This window comes from Simochromis diagramma, unplaced genomic scaffold (genome assembly GCF_900408965.1).
Source record: "Simochromis diagramma unplaced genomic scaffold, fSimDia1.1 OVJJ01000802.1, whole genome shotgun sequence".
Lineage (NCBI taxonomy): Eukaryota > Metazoa > Chordata > Actinopteri > Cichliformes > Cichlidae > Simochromis > Simochromis diagramma.
In genome coordinates this window covers 4,412,534-4,436,216 of record NW_024387492.1, presented here as the reverse complement: position 1 = coordinate 4,436,216, position 23,683 = coordinate 4,412,534, and the positions used below count along the sequence as shown (strand labels likewise).

The following is a 23,683-nucleotide window of genomic DNA, read 5'->3' as shown; positions in this document are numbered from 1 at the left end:
CACTCCTAAAGTTTATATTGATGATTCGGTGTAAGAATAGTCTTCACTTGACTTAAAATCTCTTTGAACCTTGTGTTGTGAGTTAAACCACCTCCAGATATTTTACCTGCCTAATTTGTAATGAAATAATAAGATACAGACCTCACCTGGACATGAAAGTGATTTATCAGCCAATTGTCCACTTACTTTTGACCTACAAACCATTTCAGTTACATCATCAGGATGGCATATTCAAGCAAACATTACATCTGTTGTCATAGATAACATTATGCATGTACTTTAAAACTGAGGTGGACTGAAGATTGATGATTTCATGATGATCCGATGTTGCGTTGGGTCTTGGCCTTCACTTGGGAGCTACTTTGATATGTATCACCCACCTAAGCATTGCTGCAGACTTTGCACACTCACTATGGCAACAGCACTCACCCAAAAGAACAATGCACCCTCCCACAAACCATAAACAGTGCTTAAGCAGTTGTTGTCAGTCTTCAGACTTAACCAGAACTCTACAAATCTGCACTGGTACAAACCACAGGACCCAGAGAATTCACTGCCACTGTCACAGTGCTGGACACCACAGCACAGGGCCCAGGTACACAACTAAGGTACACATTTCTGGTAACTAGTTAATTATAAATATGGTATTTTACAATACTGTATGGTGCAGTTGGCTGTGTTTTATTGGCAGGTGAGTTTGTTGATATCAACCTTCAAGATATAATTTTAAACTAAGGTGAATTAGAACACTTACATGGCCGATCATCCAATCATCAGTTGGAACAGCACATTTGTGGTGGTAGTTTGGTAGTAATCACAAAATTGTGTTTGTTTTTGTTTGTGAAGCACTATTTTATACCAAAAGTCTTCAGATTCACTTAAGCTGTAACAGAATATAGCTCACTGTTAGTATTACTAGCTATTTGTTACCAAAAATACTAATTGACTATAAAGGTCTGCTGAGAAGACCTATAAATAAACCCAGTAGGTCGGCAAAAATAAGTGCAGTGTGCTCTGAAAGAATGTGGTTTGAATGCAGATCTTCCACGAAGACATTTCATAATTGAAATCTCATTCAAATGGATGAGTTCCTTAACACGCACTAATTATCGCCTTCGTGCAAGACAACGTGAGTCAATGTGTTCAAAAAAAGACACAATCAAAACCTAAATTGCTTTAACTTAAGCAAACAGTCCCATTTACTACGAGTGAACTTCCAGATAAGTGAACCTCTGTCTGCTAATCAGCAGCCTAATAAATTCTTTGGTGGCTCCCCAAAACGTCCCCTGCACCGGTCTCTCTAATCCCATTAAATCAGGCGCAAAAGCTGATGTAATCACTGAATGGGACCAGTTCAGGTTCGGATTAAACCAGTGATGTCACACTGGCACACGGGAACAAGCGAAGAGCTGAGCGGCGACTCCGTCTCCTCCTGTCATAGCAAACGCAGCGCTCAGACGAGAACCTGCAACGACAGAAGAAGAGAACAGCGAACTTACTCGAGAGATTAGCCTCCACATGTCCCACCGGCTGCTGCAGGAGCTCTGTCACACTTTGTAAAGCTCTGCAGCCGGAAGGTTTTAGTCCTGGGAGCAGGATCATTACGCGCTCCCCTTCGCTTCTTCTTCTCCAGCCCGTGTGCGCGCCACACTCCGTCAGTCCGTGGATTGCCACAGTGGATGGTCAGCAGCCCTCAGAGCCGTGCCTCCGGGCTACCAAGCTAAGAAAAATGCCGGGCGATGGATTCACCATTAAAAGTCGCATTAGGAAGTTTCTGCGTTCTCCATCCACCGGAAAGAACTGCAAAGAAAATCTCACCAGCAAGGTACGAAAACTTCTGATGTGTGAGTAGAACAGCCGGACAGAAGAAGCGTCCCGCTGCAGACCTGTTAGTGCTGCAGGCTTACCTGGAGCTAAAATCTGATCTGAGATACTTTACTGTAATTATTGGAAATCTAAGGTACAAACGTTTCACCCGCTTAACCCTGTAAAACCTGAACCATGAAACAACCGCCATAAAATTCATGTTTATTGTATTCACCAAAAAAGAAATTAAACATCAGCCTCTATTGTTTTTACCGCATCCTGTATTTTTGTGCAATTTATTGATGCACAGGTCGTAACAAGTCACGCGTTACAGGGTGGAAAACTGAGAGATAGGCGTTCATTTATTATTATTAAAACAGTTATTGCGACCTGTTGGCAGAGTAGTGATAAATCATTATGAGAACAGCTGGCGTTGTTTATTAAAATGAAGATATTGCAGTGTCTGGACTGGGAACACCTATGTTAAGCAAGCATTCACGATTTAATAGCTGATTTACTGCCAAATGTGATGTTTAAACAGTGGCAAAATTGACATTTTGATAACCTGGCAACCCAAAAGGTTGGCTTATTAATTGCTTATAAATGATCTATTAAGACTGGTCAGTTAAAAAAAAACAAAAAAATTTAATTTAGAGTTCTTAGAAAGCATTTGTTATGATTCTTTTTATTGTTTGCTGATGTTATTATTGCACTTTTGTTAGTAGGACACTGAGGCTCGGCTACATTCATATGCTCACTCAGACTAATCAATGATGCCAGCAGTTGGTTTCTAATTCCCAAGGCAGACACAGACAGGCAGCCAAGCCAGCTGTCACATCCTCACTTTGTCTTTGAGATCTTTTTCTTTTTTTTTTACGCCTCAAACACCCAAAAGATAAAACGACGACAGTTTTCTGTCTCGAGTCTGTTGTTGGACACGTATCAATCAAAGACACGCTTGGTGCTGCACATCAGCAGCTCAGAGTCTGCTCGTTTATCACAGAGTTTGTGCAGGTGTGCAATAAAGACAATAACGGTGATCAATACTTTTCAGATTTGACAGCCTGAATCTTGAAACTGCCAGGAAAGGCTGCTTTTTAATACATAAGATGCCAGAATGTTGTACACAAACAGCACATTTACTTGTGTCTTTACTGACTTCTCTCTCTATTCTTCTGTCAGCCTCCACTATTTTATTTTTCTTTTCTAATTATGATGAATTCCTGAAAACCAAACCCGCCCTGTGTTGTCTCTCTACAGGTGACTCTAGAGAAAGTGTTGGGCATCACCTCTTCAGGAAACAGCGCTCTGGCCTGCGACCCTCGATCCGGACTTGTGGCCTATCCTGCAGGGTGAGATGAGAGAGACTGTTTATGCGCTTTTATCTTCCTAATCTGACCTTTGACTTATCAGCGCTTCGCTCGCTCCCAGCTGCCTTATCATATCTACCTCATGCGGATGTTTAGTGTGCAAATTTCTGCATGTGTGTTATCTCTGCATCATCTCAGAGGACTGGAGCTCTGTGTTGGTTTTTTTTCAGCCTTGGGGAGGCTGTCTCTGGCACAGTGATAGCTTGTTGTGCAGTATTATTAATTCTTGCTGCTATAGCTTTAATCAGCATAGAATATAAAAATGAGGATGGTTATGCTGGATGGTTTAGATCTGCAGTGGTGATACTGGGGGGGTTGGCCTCGGAGTGGGTGAAAGCAGTGTTTAAAAACAAGCAGAGTGGGTTCTGCCAGGTCGCAACAAAATCTGTGCACTTGAGCTGATTTTGTTCTGAAACCTTCCAACAAAGTTGTATTAATATTAAGAAGGCCAGCGGTCAAAGGGGAAAAACGAGGAGAATTAGAGCAGTATTGCAACAACGTGTAAAGGAGTGTAAGGGTGTGTGTGTGTGTCTTTGTGAGGCATGCATGGGCACGTCTTTGCACAAATGGTTCTGCTCATCGTTGTACTAAATGGTGCACAATCTGGCAACCCACCTGCTGTCTCAGTTTAAATCTGTGCAAGCTGCTCTGTACCAGGTTTCCTGGCACGGTGCAGTTCACTAGCAGGTCCAATGCTGATCTAAGTTCTGCTCACGAGCTAGGATGCAAAAAGGATTTTGAATTAATAGGTAACAATATTATGCGTCCGTTATTTCAATATGGAAAAGTATATGATGAAATATATAGTATAGACTAAAAATGACTCACGTTATGTCTAGTCGTGCTTTCATTTTTCATGTAATGTAGTGTAATCTTCTTTCTGAATGTTCCCTCTAAGGAAGTTATTCTGTATTTTGAAAACTAGACTAAGGACGGAGAATCTTGTGCACTTTCCCAACCCAAGGTTTAAAATGTGTGTGCGCGCTTGTGTTCCTATTCATTTCGTTTGTGTAGGAACACCCAGTCATCTCCAAGTTTCAGTCGTCTAGCTTTTGCTTTATGGTGAAGCTGAAAATTTTGGAGGTAGTTCTCCTTCTTCATTAATATATCCAACTGGTGCAATGTACAACTACAAAACGACCCCAGAGCATGATGCTACCACCACCCTGCTTCACAGGAGGTGCATTGTGCTTAGGTTTGACCTTTACTCCGGAAAGGCATACCCCTTGTCACTGTTGCCAAATGGCTCAATTTTTGTCTCTTCTGACTGTAAAATATTACTCCAAGGTTTTTTGGTCATGCATGTTGGCAGCTGCAAACTTCAGCCGAGCTTGAAGGTGTCGATTTTGGAGTAATGTAAAACTCACTTGACTCTGCAAAGTGGTGACACATCGAAACAACTTGTATTTACAGTTCAAAGAAATCATTAAAAGCCTAAAATCATCATTCGTCCATGCCCACGATGAGGGTGCGCAAGCTCCTGACTTCATCTGTATGTTTCACACAAAAAGAAAATGATAAATCATGAATGCAGAGTTTTGACCACAACACACACGGCTGATTTAAACCAGAAAATATTGATGATTTATTGGGGTTATTTTTGTGTTGTGGGGTAAAATTAAATAAAAATAAAGAGGAATTAGAAGTTATCCAGCTGATCTTTTGGTCATTTGTAAGTTTCATAAATTCATTTCTGCACATGATTAGTTGTTTTTTCGCAATCACTACACATGTCAATTATTTAATGCTTTCCTAGAACATTAACAGCACCAATGTTTACAGTGTGTTTCCACCTCTCGCTGTTACCACCAAGGAAAAACTTCCAGATAAAATTCAGCCATTAGCATCAGGCTTTCTTTGGAGTTGCACAGTTTGAATGTTTAAACATTTGCACCTATAAACTCTGTCATTAATTTATTAACATAAAATGGCCATTTTCCTTAAGTATGTGCATCGTTTCTCGACCTGTTTCCATATCAGACATTAATATGCATTACTGCATTTCTTGGTTTCCTTTTGTAGGTGTGTGGTAGTCTTACTGAACCCCAAAAAGAACAGGCAGCACCACATTATCAACACTTCAAGGTGAGTCACCCACGAGTACAGTCTTCACTGAAGCAGAGCAGCACTGAACTAATCATGCTGTGATGTTATCCTCTGTCCCTCTCACAGGAAAACCATCACAGCTCTGTCTTTTTCCCCTGACGGCAAACACTTGGTGACAGGAGAGGTGAGTTTCATCACCCTCACTTTTCTCACTTTGTCTCTGCGGGTAAACTCAAACTTGCGTCTGTCCTCTCGTCTTCTGTTTAGCTTTCTTCGGTTTTTGCTGTGTCAAGTGAACATCACAGTAGGACTGGTGTTTGTAGTAATTCAGATTTACTGCAGAATCCAGAGAATTAGCTTGTTCCCGTCTTCAGTTATCCACAGTATAAGAAGGAGTTAGCGCGCTGTGCTGCGGACACCCCAGCAGGATGGAGGCTTGCTGCAGAGCTCTGTGTTTGCAGCCTCTCCTCTTTAGAGGGCCTTGTTCTGTCGTGTCACAGCGTAATGTGTCTTTTCAGTCAAGCATCTTGAATCGGTTTTGTTGTAGTTACAACGCGGGCCTCGACACAACACGCTATCTTAATCCTCCCCGGCCAATCAAAGCCGATTAAAGACTTCTCTGCATAAGTGGATGGGCAGGCAGCAGTTGCCATGACGACAAAGACCAAAGTTCAAAAGACCAAATAGACTTGAGGATAGGCTGTTCTCCTGGATTCTCCTGGAATTCAAAGGGAACCATGTGCTAAATTCCCAACGTTAGAATACTTTGAGTAATCAAAACTGGTTAGAGATCGTAGTAGACGTGGTGGAGAAATATTAGAGCCCTCTTTTTAACCCGCTGCGCTCGGTGATCAAAGCTGAGCGCATCACAGCTGTATTAGATGTTTTCCCACAGGCCCTTTAAAAGGAGGAGTAAAAGATATGCCCGAGTGAGTGATCTGATAAGAAATGTCCCTCACACACACACACTCATTCACCAAACAGTAGCTCATTTACATACAGGGGCAGGCTGACAGCGGATGTGCAGGCTGTTTCGTCCTCCTCTTCTTGTGTGTCTTTTGTATGCAGCTCTGTCTTCAGTTGAATGTCACACTATTTCTTTTGGACCTAATAACTCTGCCCTTTGAAAGGTCCTTTTACCATATTATAATAGGAGACTACACAAATAGTCTGCTGAACTTTCGATCCCCAGGAGGGAATAATGTGAGCAGGTCAAGTAGACAATCAGAGGACAGAGAGAGGATGATCTTCTAGAGAGATGGACAGACAGGAATGACAGGTGACTCCTGAGCGGAGCCTGTTTCAGTCGACGAAAACATTAAGACGCTTTAGTGTATGAATGGAGGAGTGTTCGCCATCTTACTAACAACCTAACATTGTTTTTAAACGTTGACTCCTCCCCCCCTTACCATTTCTTTTCATCAGAGCGGTCACCTACCGGCGGTGAGGGTATGGGACGTGGCAGAACGGAAGCAAGTGGCCGAGCTCCAGAAGCACAAGTACGGCGTCTCCTGTGTGGCTTTCTCCCCCAATGGCAAATACATAGTCAGTGTAGGAAATCAACATGACATGATGGTCAACGTCTGGGCGTGGAAGGTTTGTCTCCCTTGAAAGTTTCTAAAGCTCAAATCCTACTTGTGCTTTTACACCTTCTTCCGTTCTCCTGACTGCTTTAATCGGGACAATGATGGTTTAATGTCTGATGACTGGCGATTTTTAAGCTCAATTTTTTCAAACTCTAAATGAAAAAATAACTTTAAAGTAGTGAAAATGTCTAAAACCACGTAGTGAATGTGATGTTATACTGTTGAGCAGCGAGTCCTATTGTGTTTTAGTTGTGTGATCTCTTTCGAATGTGTTGTTCTTTGCAGAAAGATGTAATAGTGGCCGCTAACAAGGTGTCCAGTAAGGTGAAAGGTGTGTCTTTCTCCGAGGACAGCTCCTACTTTGTCACAGTGGGGAACAGGCATGTCAAGTTCTGGTATCTGGATCACTGCAAGGCCAACAAGGTATGAGAGGCTTTCCTATCTTTTATTACTGCCTGGAGTTATTTCCCTACCTTTTACTTCTGCTTTATTTTTGCATAATTGAATAACTTTAGTGCACTCTTACATTATGCAAATACATTTGTGAGACCCAGGGATTATTAATTTTCAGCAGCACACATGCAACATTTCAGGGAAGCGCTTTAACTCCTTCAGTTGGAGCTTTATCGGCTAACCATCACCCCTCTGTGCTATGTAGGCCAGCGCTCCTGTGCCTCTGCTGGGCCGCTCCGGGCTGCTGGGAGAGCTGAGGAACAATTTCTTCTGTGATGTAGCTTGTGGACGTGGCTCTAAATCAGACTCCACTTTCTGCATTACTTCCTCTGGCCTGCTGTGTGAGTTTAACAGCAAGAGGATGCTGGACAAGTGGGTGGACCTTCGGGTGAGTGAGAGGGGAGGGGCTGTCTGCAGGTGAAAGGTAGAGGTGGGACTAACCAGACACCCCCACTATATGATCAATGTGATTTTTAACATTTTGTGACATATAAGAAAACAAAACAAAATGAATGAGATATTCATAAATCTCAAATTAAAATTTTGTCAGTATTTGTTTTATCTAATAAGATAAAGTAATCATACTTAAATTATTTGGATTTATGTAATTTTTTGCTGCAAAATTATATTGTCAAGTACCAACACTTTGACTAAAACCTGCCACAAGATGAATTGAACGGGGTCAAGCTGTGATAAATCACCGAATTCAAATCTGTTGAGTCGACTTCCCTCATGTTGTGTTTATTAACAAAGACTCGTTCAGACTGATGCCAGCATGTTGGCAATCTGCAACCTGCATTTATAGATTAGACAGCAGTTACTTGCAGACCTCCGACAGCCTCTCTGAGAGTGGTTGCAGTCAGTCAGTGGTGTAGGACATGAGCCCTCTTGTTCGAGTATTTTAACTTACTTAATAAAAATGATGATATTTGCTCTCCCTGAATCTTTACAGTATCGCCAAGCAAAATATTGTGATACAATGCTCTACTCTTAACTGCCACTACTGTTCATTTTTATTAAATGGTAGCTGAATGTAACATATTTGTTCTTTATGTGGTATTGGCCTCAGTCAGCACTAACATGCATGCTCATTTAGTTATTATTTGAGTACAGTACAGGCACAAATGCCTTAGGTCAGTAACCATACGTGTTTATTGAACGGGTGAAGAGGATCTTAGAAGATTTAGAAGCAAGGACAGGTACAGGATGTGTTTGGAAAAGCTCCAACGGGGCTGCTTTTCTACTCCTCTGTAACCTTTGCAGAGGACTCAGCCAAAGCAATGATGTAATATTATCTGCAGGAGCATAATTAGCTTAATTTTTCAGACTTGAATGAATATAAATGTTTACCATTTTCTCAGAAAGACTATGAAGCTATGACTTGTGAGCTGATTATCTGGCGTGTGTCCTTCCGTGCAGACCGGGCTGGCTCAGTCGCTCTCTCTGTCTGAACACATGATCTTCTGCGGCTGTGCCGACGGAACGGTGCGAGCCTTCAGACCCGCTGACTTGCACTTTGTGTGCACGCTGCCGCGGCCGCACCCCCTCGGCTCTGACGTCTCCTCCATGACTGAGGCCAGGTGAGGAAGAGCTCAGGAGTAACTCGGCCTTTCTTTAGCACTGATCCACTGCAGGATCAAGTGAGCTCTATTAATAGAGCTTTCTGTCTCAAGCAGTGCAAGCCCGAGTCTCGTCTAAATGTTTCTTATTCTCGAGGATGTCGGATTTTTACAAAGAAAACATCTATTCCTGTTGTCCCAACCTTTCATTCCCAGTCATCTGTTCAACGCCACAGCGGATGCCCGTTACCCAGACACCGTTGCCGTTACCTATGACCCCGTCAGCTGCCGGTTGAGCTGTGTATATAATGACCACAGCCTGTATGTGTGGGACATGAGAGATGTGCAGCGGGTGGGGAAGGTGCACTCTGCCCTCTTTCATCCCGCCTGTGTCTGGGACCTGGAGGTAAATGCATGCAGGAGGAAGTGAATTTATATAACCTCTTTAAAAGCTGTGAGATGTTCAGTGTGTTTCCTCAAGCCTCCTGGCTCAATAGGATTACAGCAGTACAACAGATTGGATTCTACCTATTGATTCGGTTAGTAATTTGCGGCACATTGGGGATCATTACACGAACAAAACTGGGAAACTTGGAGCTGTTGTGCTGTTGTACTGAACATTGTGCATCAGAATTTGGCAGCTTGAAACTGGTGATAACAGTCGATATAAGACAATTCACAGCATAGTGAAACTGCATTTCTAGAAATCTAACTTACAGCATTAATTGTTTTTTAAAATCGTGCTTTTTTTTTACCCTCATCTAATTTATTATTAACTGAACCTCCTCCTTTTGTCACTACTCCCCAGGTGTTTCCAGATGTTCCAGAAGAAGTGGCTTCTGGTTTGTCATCAGGCGCATTCCTCACTAGTTCAGCTGATAACACCGTGAGAGTGTGGCGCATGGACGACTGGACACAAACTCGTTCTCCAAACATCCTGAGCCAAGTGAGTTTGACTTCCAAGATCCGTATTCTCTTCAGCTGTGTTTCAAGTACAGCTGTGAAGAGTTACTGTCTGTCTCCCTCATTTCTATAAAGGATCTTTTGAATATAATCTACATCGACGGGAACACCAGCACCTTGCTGGATTCAGAGTGTGTAACAAGTGCGAATTCAGAGGTCAAGTCGGGGGATGGACAGACAGCGGAAATCAGGACGGGCATCAGGACCATCTGTGTCAGCCCAGACGGCAAACACCTGGCATCTGGAGATCGCAATGGCATGCTGAGGTAGGACGAGAAGACTAAGGCTGAGGCGGATGACAGACTGACGTGACCTCTGTCCTAAAACTGTGATATTCTGCAGGGTTCATGACCTCAGCAGCATGAAGGAGATTCTTAAGGTGGAAGCCCATGATGCTGAGATCCTCAGCCTCGAATACAGTAAACCAGAAACAGGTCAGTGTGTGTGTGAGACTGTATTAGTTACTATAATGATGGCACGCTTGGAGAATATTTGCACATTGGCTGTGAATACAATAGGTGATTATGTGGTCTGATTTCTCTCAGGGCTGAAGCTGCTGGCCACAGCCAGCAGGGATCGTCTGATCCACGTCTTGGATGCGGAAGACGACTACAGTCTGGTGCAAACACTCGACGAACACTCTTCATCCATAACAGCCGTCCGCTTTGCTGGTGAGACACTTGAGAAGCTGTCAACATCTGACGGCTAATCTTTCCTTAATCCGACGCTTTCATCTCCGCTCAGTCCCACACAAAGTCCCTCTTTTATTTCACACGCCGCACGACTTGTTTCAATAATAAATGACGGTTACGTGTGTATTCAGGTGGAGTTTTGGTTGCTTGAGCAAAGCCTTTCAGTTGCACTTTGCTTTCTCTTCTTCAGCCGATATGAAACGTTTGCACCACTTACTGTCACGGTTTCAAATGTAGATTTTTGAAGAGGCACTAATCTACTGTCTCTGGACTTTTTCATGAACTGTAAAATTCTTTTACTGATAATAGTGGGTTAATATAAAATAGGCAGTTTGGGGCAAACTACTTTGAAAGCTTAGCTTTTAAGCTACCAATTACTTCATGCTGGAAGAAGCTGAACTGCAGAAATGCTGCCCTAGAGATGAGTCTAGATGGGTTTGAGTTCCTCTGGTGTATTTCTGCATGGTGGTCATGTCTGCAAATGATGAGTCAGTGGGCAGAAAAAGGATAAGTATTTGGCCTACAGCTGTTTTCCATGTAGAGAAAGAAATGACGAGTTATGCACCGTATGGACAAAAAGTACTGGGCCGCACCTCTTAATCTTTGAAATTCAAAGATTTTTTTTCAGTCCCATTAACCTGCTTTCAAAAACATTTATGAAAGAGCGGGTCATTTTAAACTGGTACTTTAATGGGATGCCACCACTGCAGCAAGTCAAAAAAATGTGTGTATTAGTGGTATTACTGCAAAGTGGTTTAGAAACCACAGCGGCTCTCACCCCTAAACACCACTTAAAGATACAGAGCGGGGTTTACCCAGTGTAGCAGAACATATTGCATGGAAGATGCCAGAACACTAAGCTAATCAATAACTGCAGAGCTCCAAACCTCTTCTGGCATTAACATCAGCACAAGAACTGTGTGCTTGGACATGGGTCTCCATGGTGGAGCAGCTCCTGTGGGTGTAATGTTTAGGTGCTTTTGTCCATATAGCTTAAATTTCCGTCTCTAGTTCTGCATTATTTACGTGGACGTGCAGGGATGTCAGCTTTAGCTTTGTATCCATTTTGCAACAGACAAGATTGCTCAGCTAACCAGCTAACTTCTTAAACAACATGCAAAACCTTATCTTGGTAACATAAAAGTAAGTTTCATACTAAAAAGGTCAAAGTGTAATTGTATAATAAGCTGCTGTATAATATTAGGGTGTCTCTGTGGTCAGGTTTCAATTCTTTGAATGAAAAGATGACTAAATCCTGGAACGTTCATCTGGATGTCGCATTTTCAGTGGCAGAAACGTTGCATCGCTCATGTGGCTTCTCAGTCTCAGCTGTCTGCAGGCTTCTCCAACCTCATAAACACTACATTTGCATAATGACTGACACCAGCACCACTGACTAACAATGGGCTGTGAGGTCAGTTTCATGATCATTAACATGCAAATTGTCACGACCATTGATCAATCTCCATGAGTGCTATTCACAGAGAGTTGGGGTATAGCTGTAATCACAGCACTGTAAAATAGTGAACAATGTACCCTTAGGCCCCCTCAGTTCACAGATGGCCGTTCCTTTTTCACGTAAATAGCCTCCTTGACTCCCCACTACTGTTCCTCCCTGTCCACTGACAGAGCGGCCACTGGCCTGTAGATGTAAATAGACTGTGGAGTCCTGGCCTGTGTTCTGCCATCCGCCTGGCCAGAGGTTGTTTCCATTGACTTTCAAATGTTGTCCATTACTGATAGGAATTTCACAGTCTAGGAAAGCTAACCTGTCATTTTTCACACCCTCCCTGGTGAACTCGATGTGTTTGTTCACTGAGTTAATGTGATCACAGAATTGTGGGACATCCTGAGATTTGATTTTCACCCACGTGTTATCCACATATGTGAACCGATTACTCGGTGGTGTCCCAGGGTAGGATGGTAGAGTCCTCTTTTCTGCTTCCTCCATATACAAATCGGCCACAGTGGGTGAAACTGGGGAACCCACGGCGCCACCATGTTTCTGCCCTCAACACTGACACACTTGGTCGGTGTTGAGGGCAGGGTAATCCTCTCACACTTTTCACGCACAAATCATTTCTCCTACTGAAAACGTTCCGTCTAGATGAACAGAATCAACTTTCTGGGATTTCCTTGCCTGGATGATTGAACGTGCATGAAGACACGATGACTAAATGCTTTTGTTTTTTGTTCTTTAGCCAATGACAACAAGGTGAGAATGATCAGCTGTGGGGCAGACAAGAGCATCTATTTCCGCACAGCGCACAAGGTAACATCAGATGTTGGATATTACCCAACAAACACACGCAAAAGCATGAGTGACACAAAAAACTCCTGCCAAACGCCAATGTTAAAGCTAATGTATATGCAGGCTGCTAAATGCTAACAAGGTAGGAAACAGCCACCTCATTGTAGACTGGAAACAGTGAACCAGCTATTCTGACTTCGTCAAAGTACTGCCTGCGATATTCTTCTGAATAACTAATTCTGGCCACAAAGAGCTTCATTGCATTTGACTTATTTTTTTTCATTAATTCCTCTCATTTAGGTCACACTTATTGGCACAATGGTAACACAATCTGTTTAGCAATTCTAGAGCACGGACCACAAAAGGAGTGTTTGTGCTACAAGTTGTATAACTATGAAATACAAAAAAAGAGAGGAAAAAAAAGGAGGCGACATTCTTTTGCTCTGGAATTGCTTCTGGGTTAGCAGGCCACTTACAGCATTTTTCATAAACTTGAGACGGGATTTAGGCCACTGCAGTGACTCAGAACATTAAGTTGTTTTTTTGTTTTGTTTTTTCCGGAGCGCAGTAAACAAGGGCTTGTTAGTCTAAAGTGAACCTTCTCTTTGGCGCACAGACATTTATGGAGTGCTCATTTTAGAAAGTTGTTGTGACAGGTTTGTGCTCCGGCAGAGCAGAAATGAGCTTCTTCTGTGCCGTTTTCAAGGATGAGCTGCAAACAGTACCCTTTTCTGACTATGTCTATATGATGATGATGATGATGATGGTAGTGATGCACAAAAGCTGATTCTCTGTGGTCTAAACCTTGACCTATTCTAACTGCCAAACACGTTCAGTCTATTTTCCCAACTCCATTATTGTACGCAACAACTAGCTGTATACCCACCTTTTAATATGCAGATATTGATCCTGAGTCAAGCTGATCTCTGCAGCTTTTGGAGACTTGGCTCAATGACTGTAAAGCTGCACATATTTCTCTTTGCAGGTTATATTGAGTTCAGCACGCTCAGAATAAAAGTCACATCATGCATTCTGCTAAAATACCCCTGATATTTTCCCTACCCTCCTCCAGCGCAGGCCTGACACTGTCTTGTTCTGTTTCACAGACCGACAGAGGAACAGAGTTCAGGCGTTCTCACCACATGGTGAGGAAGACCACGCTTTACGACATGGACGTAGACGCCACCTGCAAGTACGCCGCTGTTGGCTGTCAGGACCGCTGCATCAGGTAAGCGAGGGCACGCGGCTCCAAAGATACACGAGCTTCGCTAGGAACGTGTTCTTTAAAGGCGCCGGGGCTTATCTCTTCCTTCTCTCTGCAGGATTTTCAACATCAGCAGCGGCAAACAGAAAAAACTCTATAAAGGATCTTTGAGTGAAGATGGAAGTCTGCTCAGGGTAACATTTTTCTCCACAGTTGAAACACCTTTTTTCTTTCTGTCTGTATATATACACACATATAGAGAGAGAGGTACTAAAAGGCTCTTTTGTGTTGGGTGTGGCAGGTTCAGATCGATCCCTCTGGTCAATACGTGGCCACCAGCTGCTCCGATAAAACCATCAGCATCTTTGACTTCTACACCGGGGAGTGTGTGGCCACTATGTTTGGACATTCTGGTAACGCTACTATCACAGAATAAATCTAACCACAATGACAGAGAACATAATGAGCGCTAACAAGCCTTTTTTGTTTCTTGTTTTTGTTTGGCAGAAATCGTCACTGGGATTAAGTTTACCAGCGATTGCCGGCATTTGATTTCTGTATCGGGAGATAGGTGAGAAACCGCCTCTCAGTGATGTCCTTGCACCCAGGCCGAGGCAATCTTCTGCCGCTGCAGCTGTAGGAAATGGCTGTGGAAATGTGTTTGCAGATGCTTCCGAGCTGAAATGAAATCTTGAATATTTAATGCTTTTATCTCCCCCAGCTGCATCTTTGTGTGGAGGCTGTCCCCGGAGCTGACAATCACCATGAGAGAGAGGCTGCACCAGCTCAGAGAAAACCCAAACACACCACCCAGCAAAACCTCCAGTCTCAGGTGACGACACCAGCACACCTCCGCCTGTTAATTGAGTACATTCTTTCCGCGAACCCAGCGCCGATGATAAAGAGCCCACCTCAAGCCAATGTATTCCCTTCGCGTATAATGACATGGCAACACAGATAGAATATTCATCTTGTTGACTCTTTCGCTGTGTTACCCAGGCGTGAGGTGTACAGCGCTCCCGCTCTGGGGGGTCTGTCCTCTGACAGCGACCGTGAACACGAGGAGGACGACAGAGCGGCGAACGACGATGCCAATGACCCCGAAGACAATGCGACCCATTCTTCTTCCGCCAGCAGCCACGAAGAGGAGGACACAGGTACTGTGTGATAATTGATGACATGAATAAACATAGCGGTAACTGCTTTTGGTTTTTTTTTACATCAATGAGGTCAAAAGGGTTTAGTAATAGGTAGACAATCCTCCACTGGTGCACTGCCCTGACATTCGGCTTCTGTGCAGCAGAATCTGGAAAACAACCAAAATTGTTTTAAACTGACTTCCTCTATTAACTTTGTAATCTTTGTGCTCCTTCCTGCAACAGGAGGCTCAGATGAAGGACAGGACTGGGAGCTGACAAAGGTAGATGTTTGTTATGACTTTAAATAAAATAAATCATTTTGGACTATTCTAAGAAAGCACAACTTAAAGCATCCTAACATGCAGTATTTGCTTTTTGTTCCATTAAAGAAAACAAAAATGGAAAAAAAACCCGCATCCCTGTGTGTTAATGATGCCATACAGTTTCTTCCATAGCAACAAATGTGATGGAAAGGGTGAATAATTGTACTGTGCTGTGTATAATGTATATTCCCAGCATGGAGTCGTCAGCCAAGTCATCCCTGAGTCCTCAAAGCGTCCCCGGAGGCGTTGGTCTCATCGTATGGGCTCACTGGAAGTGATGGTTAAATCCATGCTGGACCTGACGCAACTGGAAACCTTTGCTCCGAAGAAAAACCCCAGCTGCCCCCCACATGACAGAGAGAGGCAGAGCTCGCTCGGCCTCCAAGAGCCTGTGGTACGTTCTGTTTGTCTATAAGGGAGATATAGGAAGCTGCTTGTGTGGATCTGTGAGTGTATAATTGCACTGCCCGTTTTCTGCAGATGGGAGAGAGACCCAGGAGACATCAACCCTGGCCGGACGCCGACTGGCTGTCCTCGCACACTTCCAGGGACACCAAGGGGACAGATGTGCTCTATCCTGAGGAAAAGGAGGACGACACAAGTCCTCTGGACAGGTAAACCTCTGCCTGCTACGCACTGTTTTGCCCGACTGATTGCAATGCCACTGCAAGACAACAAAAGTCCTTTTCTATTCTCAGTTTGCTGTTTCTCTCTTTCTGCACCCCCCTCTCCCCATTCCTCGTTGCTCCCACGTCGGTGATTCCATTACATCAGCGATTACTGCAGGATGCAAGGACGAGGGATCCGTAGCGAGAGCCAGGACAGCCGCAGCCCAGACAGCGCTTGCTCTTTGGATTATGACAGCAGCGAGTCCAGCCCAGATCATATTTTGGATGGTAAGGTCTTACTCTGAATGCATGCAGCATTAAAAAAAAAAGAGTCTTTTGTGCAAAAGCTCTGAACTCCAAAAAATCGTGTAAAGCACAGTGTCCAAAGTTGCACTTTTTCAGCAAGTAGCACATGACAGGAGACTGTCTGCTTAAGATGCATTCATGCTTATGCCCTGGTGAGAACATACATACATTATTTACATACTTTCATCAGGATTTTGCAGTTTTTCAACACAAAAACTAACACAAGAAGTCTAAACACCTTAAAAATATGTTACAACCCCCAGTATGTCTATCTCCACGCTGTAAGAGATTCTACATAACTGAAATAAGCCACACAGTTCCCACAAATTTTAATAAATAATTAGGAACAAGAAGCAAAAGAAAACTAGGAAAAGTCTAACCATAAACCATCAGCAACACTAAACTGCTGCCACTCTGACCAGCCTGGTGTACATCCCTGTTACAGCCCTCAAAAACAGTCCCAGTTTCTCATATCGCCCCCTCGGGGAGATTAATTCCCCACATCTGATCTAAGCTAATCCAACATCAAAACTAAATGTAACTAAACTAAAAAAGAAAAATGCATAACATGAGCGTAAGCCACTCAAACTGCTGCTGCAGTCACAGGAATGTGAAGGGAGTGAGAGAACGGGCTTCCTGACCGCCCTCATAATCGGCTTTCCGTCCTTTTCAGTCCATAAGGCCAGACCAGATGCTGCAGCATAACTGAGAGGTCTTTGTATATTTATAATGCTAAAAAAAATGTGAGCTTTCTTCACGTTGTGAGGTTTTTTCATGTTGCAGTACTCTCTGCCTGCCTGTGCTCAGTCTCAGGTTTTCTTTCTGAAGTGTGCCAAACGCAGGATTTAAAATCACGATTTAAAATGTCCAGGGGAGCTTTAACATATCTCTTCAATGTACAGTGAAGCTCATACCTGCAGAGAGGGATTTGGGCGTGCAGAGAGACATGGATTTTATTTATTTTTTTTATTTTATTTTATTTCGAGGCTCGATAAGAGAAATGTCAGATAAAACTACCAGGCTGGTTATTTCTTAAGGATTACAGAGTACCTGCTGCCCCCCTCCCTGTGTGTAAAAGCTGTATCAAGGCCACTGAAGACTTTGGTTTCTCTGTCATACTTGTGTCTCTGCTGCGTCTAATTTTGCTTTCACTTTCAGATATTGCAGAGGCAGAGTATCTGAGTGAGGACAACTCGGATGAGGAGAACGACGAGAAGGAGGAGGAGCGAAGGGAAGGGGTGACGAGCATGGACGAGGCTCTCAGGACAATAACGGACAGTGGCGGATGCGATCGAGCGAATTTCCTCAAGCAGAACTTTGAGACGCTGTCGGAGGGCTGCACTACAGGTAACACAGAACACACAGGCAGGCGTGCTTTGAGCTTTAGGGAAATAACCTTATTCTCTTTGTTGTTGGGAGCCAGGGGCAGAAGATTGATACCCTTTTGATGTCTAGTTATGACTAATGTATACCCTGTTTGTGGCTAACACCTCCAGACATGGAGAAAAGAATTATTGCTTTATTTCCCAGACGTCTTTAAATGACCTCACGTGCAAATTCAGACACAGTCAACACTTATTATCCTCTCAGTCTCACTCCTACTTCCTGCCTCTGTCTCAATTGTCTTCCTTTTTGTTTTTTCTTGATGTCCATCCACAGCTGAGCAGAGCAGAGTCCCGAGGCTCAGTATGTCTTCACGCTTCCTGGCCGGAGGACATAATAACCGGTACTGCCTGACCACTTCAGACCAATGTGGATTCAACAGCTATAATTACAAACCCATGCGGACTCTCACACGCCGCTGTGTACTTTCCCCGTCTAGTCAAGCTGTCAGTTTAAAGTCACATTGTTAACCCTCTACGGGTGATTTTGTGCAGGAAATTGTTTTCTTTTTTTATTCTTGGAGGTGGAGATGTATAAGTGTAAACAGCTTCATATTTTGGGGGCTAAATGATGTCTAAGCTACTGTTAAAGAGGCGGCTCTCTGCAGAAGTCTCCAAATCCACCTACCAGCACATCTAAAGCTCGCTAATTCACATGGTATATCTTGTTTAAGCAGTGCAACCCCCTCCTGTTTAAAGTTTACGCTAACTGACTGCTGGATGAGGCTTCATATTGACTTTACAAACCTGAGAGTAATATCAATCTGCACATACGTTAGGGGAATAATGTGTGTCTCACTTATCTGCTTCTCTTACCCGGTATTACCTTTCTGCGCAGAGACGTGCTTCTGTTTGCCAAAGCGAACGGGAAGGAACAAGGCGGCCGCTCCATTAAGCCCCCGGTGTCAAAAGTGCGGCCCTTGATGGAAGATGGCGTAAGCGGGAACGCAGAAAATAAGAGTCCTGTGTCCCCTGGGAAAGCTCAAGGGCCAAAGTAAGAAGAAAGCACACACATTAAGAGGCGTCATGGGGGTTTCATTTTTGAGGCAAAACCGGATCTGCGAAAAGCATAAAAGTCACTAAATGATTCTAAAAGATCAGTATGAACAACATGGGGGGATAGATGCTGTGTCACAAGGCTATGTCAGCACAACAGCAGACATTTCACTGTGCTTTATTCCTGCCAGTCATGTGACTAAAATACTCACGCGTACCGTGAACAGATGGTAAAGTTGCTGTATCGCGTCTCAGCAGGGCTCAGGAGAGAAGCAGTCCTCCTGCGCTTAGACCCCAGAATAAGACGACCACAGGGTCCCACCTCTGGAGGTTTTCTAATCCTCCCCACAAAGCTTCGCTGCTGCTGGACAGGACGACGTGCATCCAAAAATCGCGCTCTGCCCAGGACTTGGCCACACGCTGTACGTTTGATCCCGTTTCAGTTCATTCATTTATTTGTCTGTGGTTCCTGTAATGTTTGTGTCTGATTTTTCAGTGAACTACAGTAATTCCATCGGCTGGCAACTGTGAGAAAGTTAATCTGCCTCAAGAGTGTATTTAAACATAATTTGCATTGCCGACTTACAGTTTCTTTGAAATTTGCCAAATTAATCAGTGTATTTTCCCACACGAGTTGAAAGTAACTGCTTTGTAGTCTTCTGAATCAGTTCATAACACTTTAGCACGTGTAATTTAATTCTACTTTCTTAGAATTAGTCATATTAATCTTCTCACTCTCTTTTTCTGCAGCTCTTTCCTCCCCTCTGCCCTCTAGTGACCAGAGGGAGTTGCACAAGAGACCTCAGCAGCTTTTCCTCAATGAACCCTCTCCCAGACCTTCCTCGTGCTTTTCTTCACACTCCTCTGGGTCCCCACAGTCATCCCAGTCCCCACTTCCATGGGAGAGCCCTAAACTCAAGCCCCAGCACTCTTACATGAACCCCACTGCTAGCTCTGTGGCAAAAAACCGGTCCTCCTCTTTTGGAGATGCCATCCATATAATGACCCCGCCAGGATCCCCCTTCTTCTCCAAGAGGAGGAGGTCATCTGTGGAGGTAGAAACTGAGCCTCTCGTGCTCGCCTCATGTCCTGTCCTGATTTTCCCATCGTCTGCGTCGTCAAAAGATTCCCTTCCACTATCAAACATTCCCTCCTTGACTCCACCTCATCCTACAGCCAGCCAGAACGTCCCTCCTTCTCGCATCCCACTTCCTAAGCAGCCGCTCAGCCCTCGACGCAGCCTGTGCCTGGAGGTGAAGCCAAGCTCAAGTTGGTCTGGAAATATCAGCAGGGCTTCTACTCCTACAACAGACCCCGGATGTCACCATAGAGCTACCCCCCTAAACAAACAAGGTCAGAACGCCGGCCAGTCGTGTACTTTTTGATGTCTCCACAGAGCTAAGGAGCCGATCGGCTAACTGTGTGCTTGAACGTGATTTTATCTTGTTATTTTCAGCATTAGGCAGGCACCTGTCTCTAAGTTTGGATTCCTCTTTGTCATGTTCCATGCCTGTGAAGCAGAAAAGGGACTCGGTTTCTGAGAGGTGAAGTTTTACATCACTTGTGAAGACTTTGCTAGATGTTTTTTAACAGTCGCACATCAAATTGCTAGTTATTTGCTTCATACACACTATGAGTTGGCTGCAGTAGTATTTGTTCATTGTATCTGTTCAGTTCTGGGTATCTTATATACAAGAATTAGTACTGCCACTGCAACTGACTTACATTTCTGGCTTTTATTCCCAGTGCCAAGGAGCCAGGTCAGGTGGCTGTAGCTAAAGAGTGCCCTCTGGTGCCTGAACAGGCCCACACATCAAGCCCACAGCCAGGTTTGTCCTCCCACGACTTCTTTAACCAACCCTCTTATTTGTTGCTACGTCCCCTGATGTTTTTCAGTACTGCCTGTCAGTCTTATCTGTCTCATATTATCTGCCTGCTTCCAGTTAGACCTTTACAAGGACGACACATGACAGAACAACAAGTTTTAAATATCTGCTTTTTTTGTTACATTTGTTACATTTATATTTGTTACATTTTGTTACTTTCATTCCTTTAGCTTCTTTGTCTTCAGCCCTCTTCTCGCTTCCCTCTAATATCAAAATATGGATGATTTTCATAACATTTGCACATTTGTACTTCCTGAAAAGGATGAAGGTTTTCCGTTATGGCCTCATGTTTGCACACCAGGTACTGTTTTCCATTATCTGGGGAAATTTACAGGTGGATTTGAATATTACTTAGACTCTGCTGTGACGTCAAATACAAACCCTCAGTTAATGGGCAGTGCAGAGTTTTCCTCACATTGCTCACTCGCTCAGTAAATAAAAGGTATCTAATAGTTTTAAAGTGCTCTGGTGAATCTTACAATAACTCCATCCCCTTCGTCATACTTCCCTCCCGGCTGTTCTCTGAATGATAAGTGCCTTTCAAAGGCCAGGAATTTCTTTTCGCTTCATTTCAATTTGAAAAACACAGAAACCTTAAATGGCATTAAGTGATAGCAGCTCTGTACCTGAAACTGTGTTTTGCTGGATGATATAAACTGTGAAATCAGTTTTCTTAGTTTACACTGTTACAGCTCTGCAGCTTTTTGCAGCAACCTCCTCAACTGTTTGTTTCTTTTCTGATACCAACTTTTCCCTCTTTCTTCCTTATATGCTCTTCAACCTTTTGCACAACGTTTACCGCTCTCCTACTTCGCTCGATAACAGCGCACGCTTGTGTTTGTGCTATTTGTGCTCCTGGGTTTGGTGCTGATTTTCTGCATGCTGTGCCGTACTTGAAATTCATTCTCTCTATCTCTCTCTGCAGATCGCTCAGTCACCTTGGAAACTTGTAGGCAGGTTGTTACCGACCTTCACAGCAGTCTGCGGAAAACTGTCATGTTATACACTACGGTCAGTGTGTGCGTCTGTGTATATGAATGCGTGAAAATGGTGGGTGGATGGAGAACTTGATAGAAAGCAGGAAACAGAGAGAGAATAAGACAAAGGGGGAAAGCAAACATCTATAATCTGATGAAGCGAAAGAAGAGATAAAGGCACTGCCCATCTGTGTGTGCCCCTGGCTGCCTGTTGACTGCATAAACTGCATAAAAGACATGTGTGTCTGGGCATTTTAAAGCAACCCATTTTAAAATTCTCAACATGGCTTTCACCTTGTTGTTTTTGCTTTGTTTTTGTTTTTTAAATATAGCCAGAAGTGACCACATTTAAACAAGAGGGTGAACTGTTATCAGCTAATGCTAGCTAGCTTGGTTAGCATGCTAGCTTGGTTAGCCTGCTACCCAATCTATTATCCAACCAAGGGTTAGGGTATCAATAAAGTATCAATAAAGTGTATGTGTGCACGCATGGATCCAGATACCTGCTGATTAGGGTTGAGTAATGAACACAGGAAATTGTAGAATTTAACTCACCTAAATCTTAGCAGGGACTTTTTGGATGGGACGCTAGTACAGTAAACTATACAGCAAGCCACACTGGAAGGTACACTATATAGATAACATTGGTCACAACCCTTAATTTTTGAATTCACGTGTTTTCAGTCCCACTGCCACATGTGTATATAATCAAACACCCAGCCATGCAGTCTGCTTTTACAAACATTTGTGAGAAAAAAAGAGTTTCAAGAGTTTACAAAATTTAAATGAGATGCTGTAATAGGATGCCACTATGCAAAAAGTTAGCTTGTGAAATTTCTTCCCTCCCAGATACTACATGATGTGATATTACTGTAAAGTGGAAGCGTTATAGAGCGGGGTTGCTGAGTACTGAGGCACATATTTTGTTAAAATCACCACAAGCACTTTGCTGACTCAGTAACTCCTGTGTCATTATCATCAAAAACTGTGTGCCGGGAGCTTCATAGCTCATGGGTTTCCAGGGTGGAGCAGCTCCTGTTGGTGTAATGTGTAGGTGGCCTAGTGAAAAAAAAAAAGATTTTAAAAAATATATACTTACCAAATAAAGTGTATGTTTTAGTACATTAAATGGTGAACAGGATGGGTGTAGCTACTTTTGCCATTCAAAGTAGCTACAAAGTAGCCCATATTAAATGCTTAACAGATTTTAAATGGGTGAATTATAAAAACATTCACACTTTCTTATGAAAGGGAAAGTGCTCTATAAGAACTACAATCTTTTTCTTATCGGGTGGAAAACATGTTTATTTCTTCTGTAAAATTGAGTATTTTAACATGAAACGGCATGGAGACTTGACTCTGCTTTTGGGCAAGCCTCAAGTGGTCGTTCAGGGTACTACCAATTTCACTCCATCATTGGCTTTCCTTTTAATTTCTGGAAGTTTGAATTGCTGACTTACTTTATATATGCATGTGTTCATTAACAACAGGTACTACAACATAGCCAACAGACCAGTGAAGATCAACATGAGATGAGGAGCATCCTGTCCAAGGCGCTGCTTACAGTTAAGGATGAGCTGGACTCTCTGCCTCATCCTTCCTCACCCCAATCTGAAGGGCCCCCAGGGGTAAACGGTGACAGAGAGAAGGCCCTGGCTCTGCTGGAGCAGTACGCTGAGCTGCTGGTGAAGTCTGTAGAAAAGAGACTAGACACCAAGACCTGAAGAGATAGACTAATGTTTGCAGGGCCCATAAACCAGGAGGAGAAAGAGAGACGAAGACTCTATAGCACTCTTAAATGCACAATTGTTTTTTTTGCACAGAGACCATTTGGAAAATGGATGTTGAGTATTATTGTCTAGAATATATATATATATTTTTTAAATTGCCTTACTTTCACATTGCTGTTGCTCTCCTTTGTCTGTGGAGCATTTTTTAAACTATCTAATTGAATTTTTCTAAGTGAATGTTACAAAGGGAAACACTGGAGGGACAAAGGTGATGAAGTCACGTGAAGAGCAGAGGTAGTCCAAAACTAGAAGACCACATGGGTTTAAAAAATATGCCACAGTTTTTGTTAATTATACACACAACTTTTGTTTATTTTTTTTTCTGCTATTAAACTGTTAGTAATTG

General features: G+C 43.3%; 1 protein-coding gene across 1 annotated transcript; it reads left to right on the top strand.

Moving 5' to 3' along the window:
* The first annotated feature begins 973 nt into the window (after positions 1–973).
* On the top strand, positions 974–23,642 carry LOC120725081 (mitogen-activated protein kinase-binding protein 1-like). Its single transcript, XM_040017737.1, has 33 exons — positions 974–1,825; positions 3,067–3,158; positions 5,199–5,261; positions 5,349–5,406; positions 6,648–6,818; positions 7,094–7,231; positions 7,467–7,649; positions 8,681–8,841; positions 9,037–9,226; positions 9,629–9,766; positions 9,859–10,049; positions 10,126–10,217; positions 10,329–10,454; positions 12,677–12,747; positions 13,833–13,954; positions 14,049–14,124; positions 14,232–14,343; positions 14,438–14,501; positions 14,652–14,762; positions 14,930–15,087; positions 15,313–15,350; positions 15,586–15,786; positions 15,873–16,006; positions 16,167–16,288; positions 17,465–17,653; positions 17,966–18,032; positions 18,527–18,682; positions 18,940–19,106; positions 19,435–20,037; positions 20,141–20,228; positions 20,431–20,513; positions 21,496–21,581; positions 23,038–23,642. The coding sequence occupies exons 1-33, from the start codon at positions 1,730–1,732 to the stop codon at positions 23,269–23,271; spliced, it is 4,581 nt and encodes a 1,526-aa protein (XP_039873671.1). The 5' UTR covers positions 974–1,729; the 3' UTR covers positions 23,272–23,642.
* Positions 23,643–23,683: the final 41 nt, after the last annotated feature.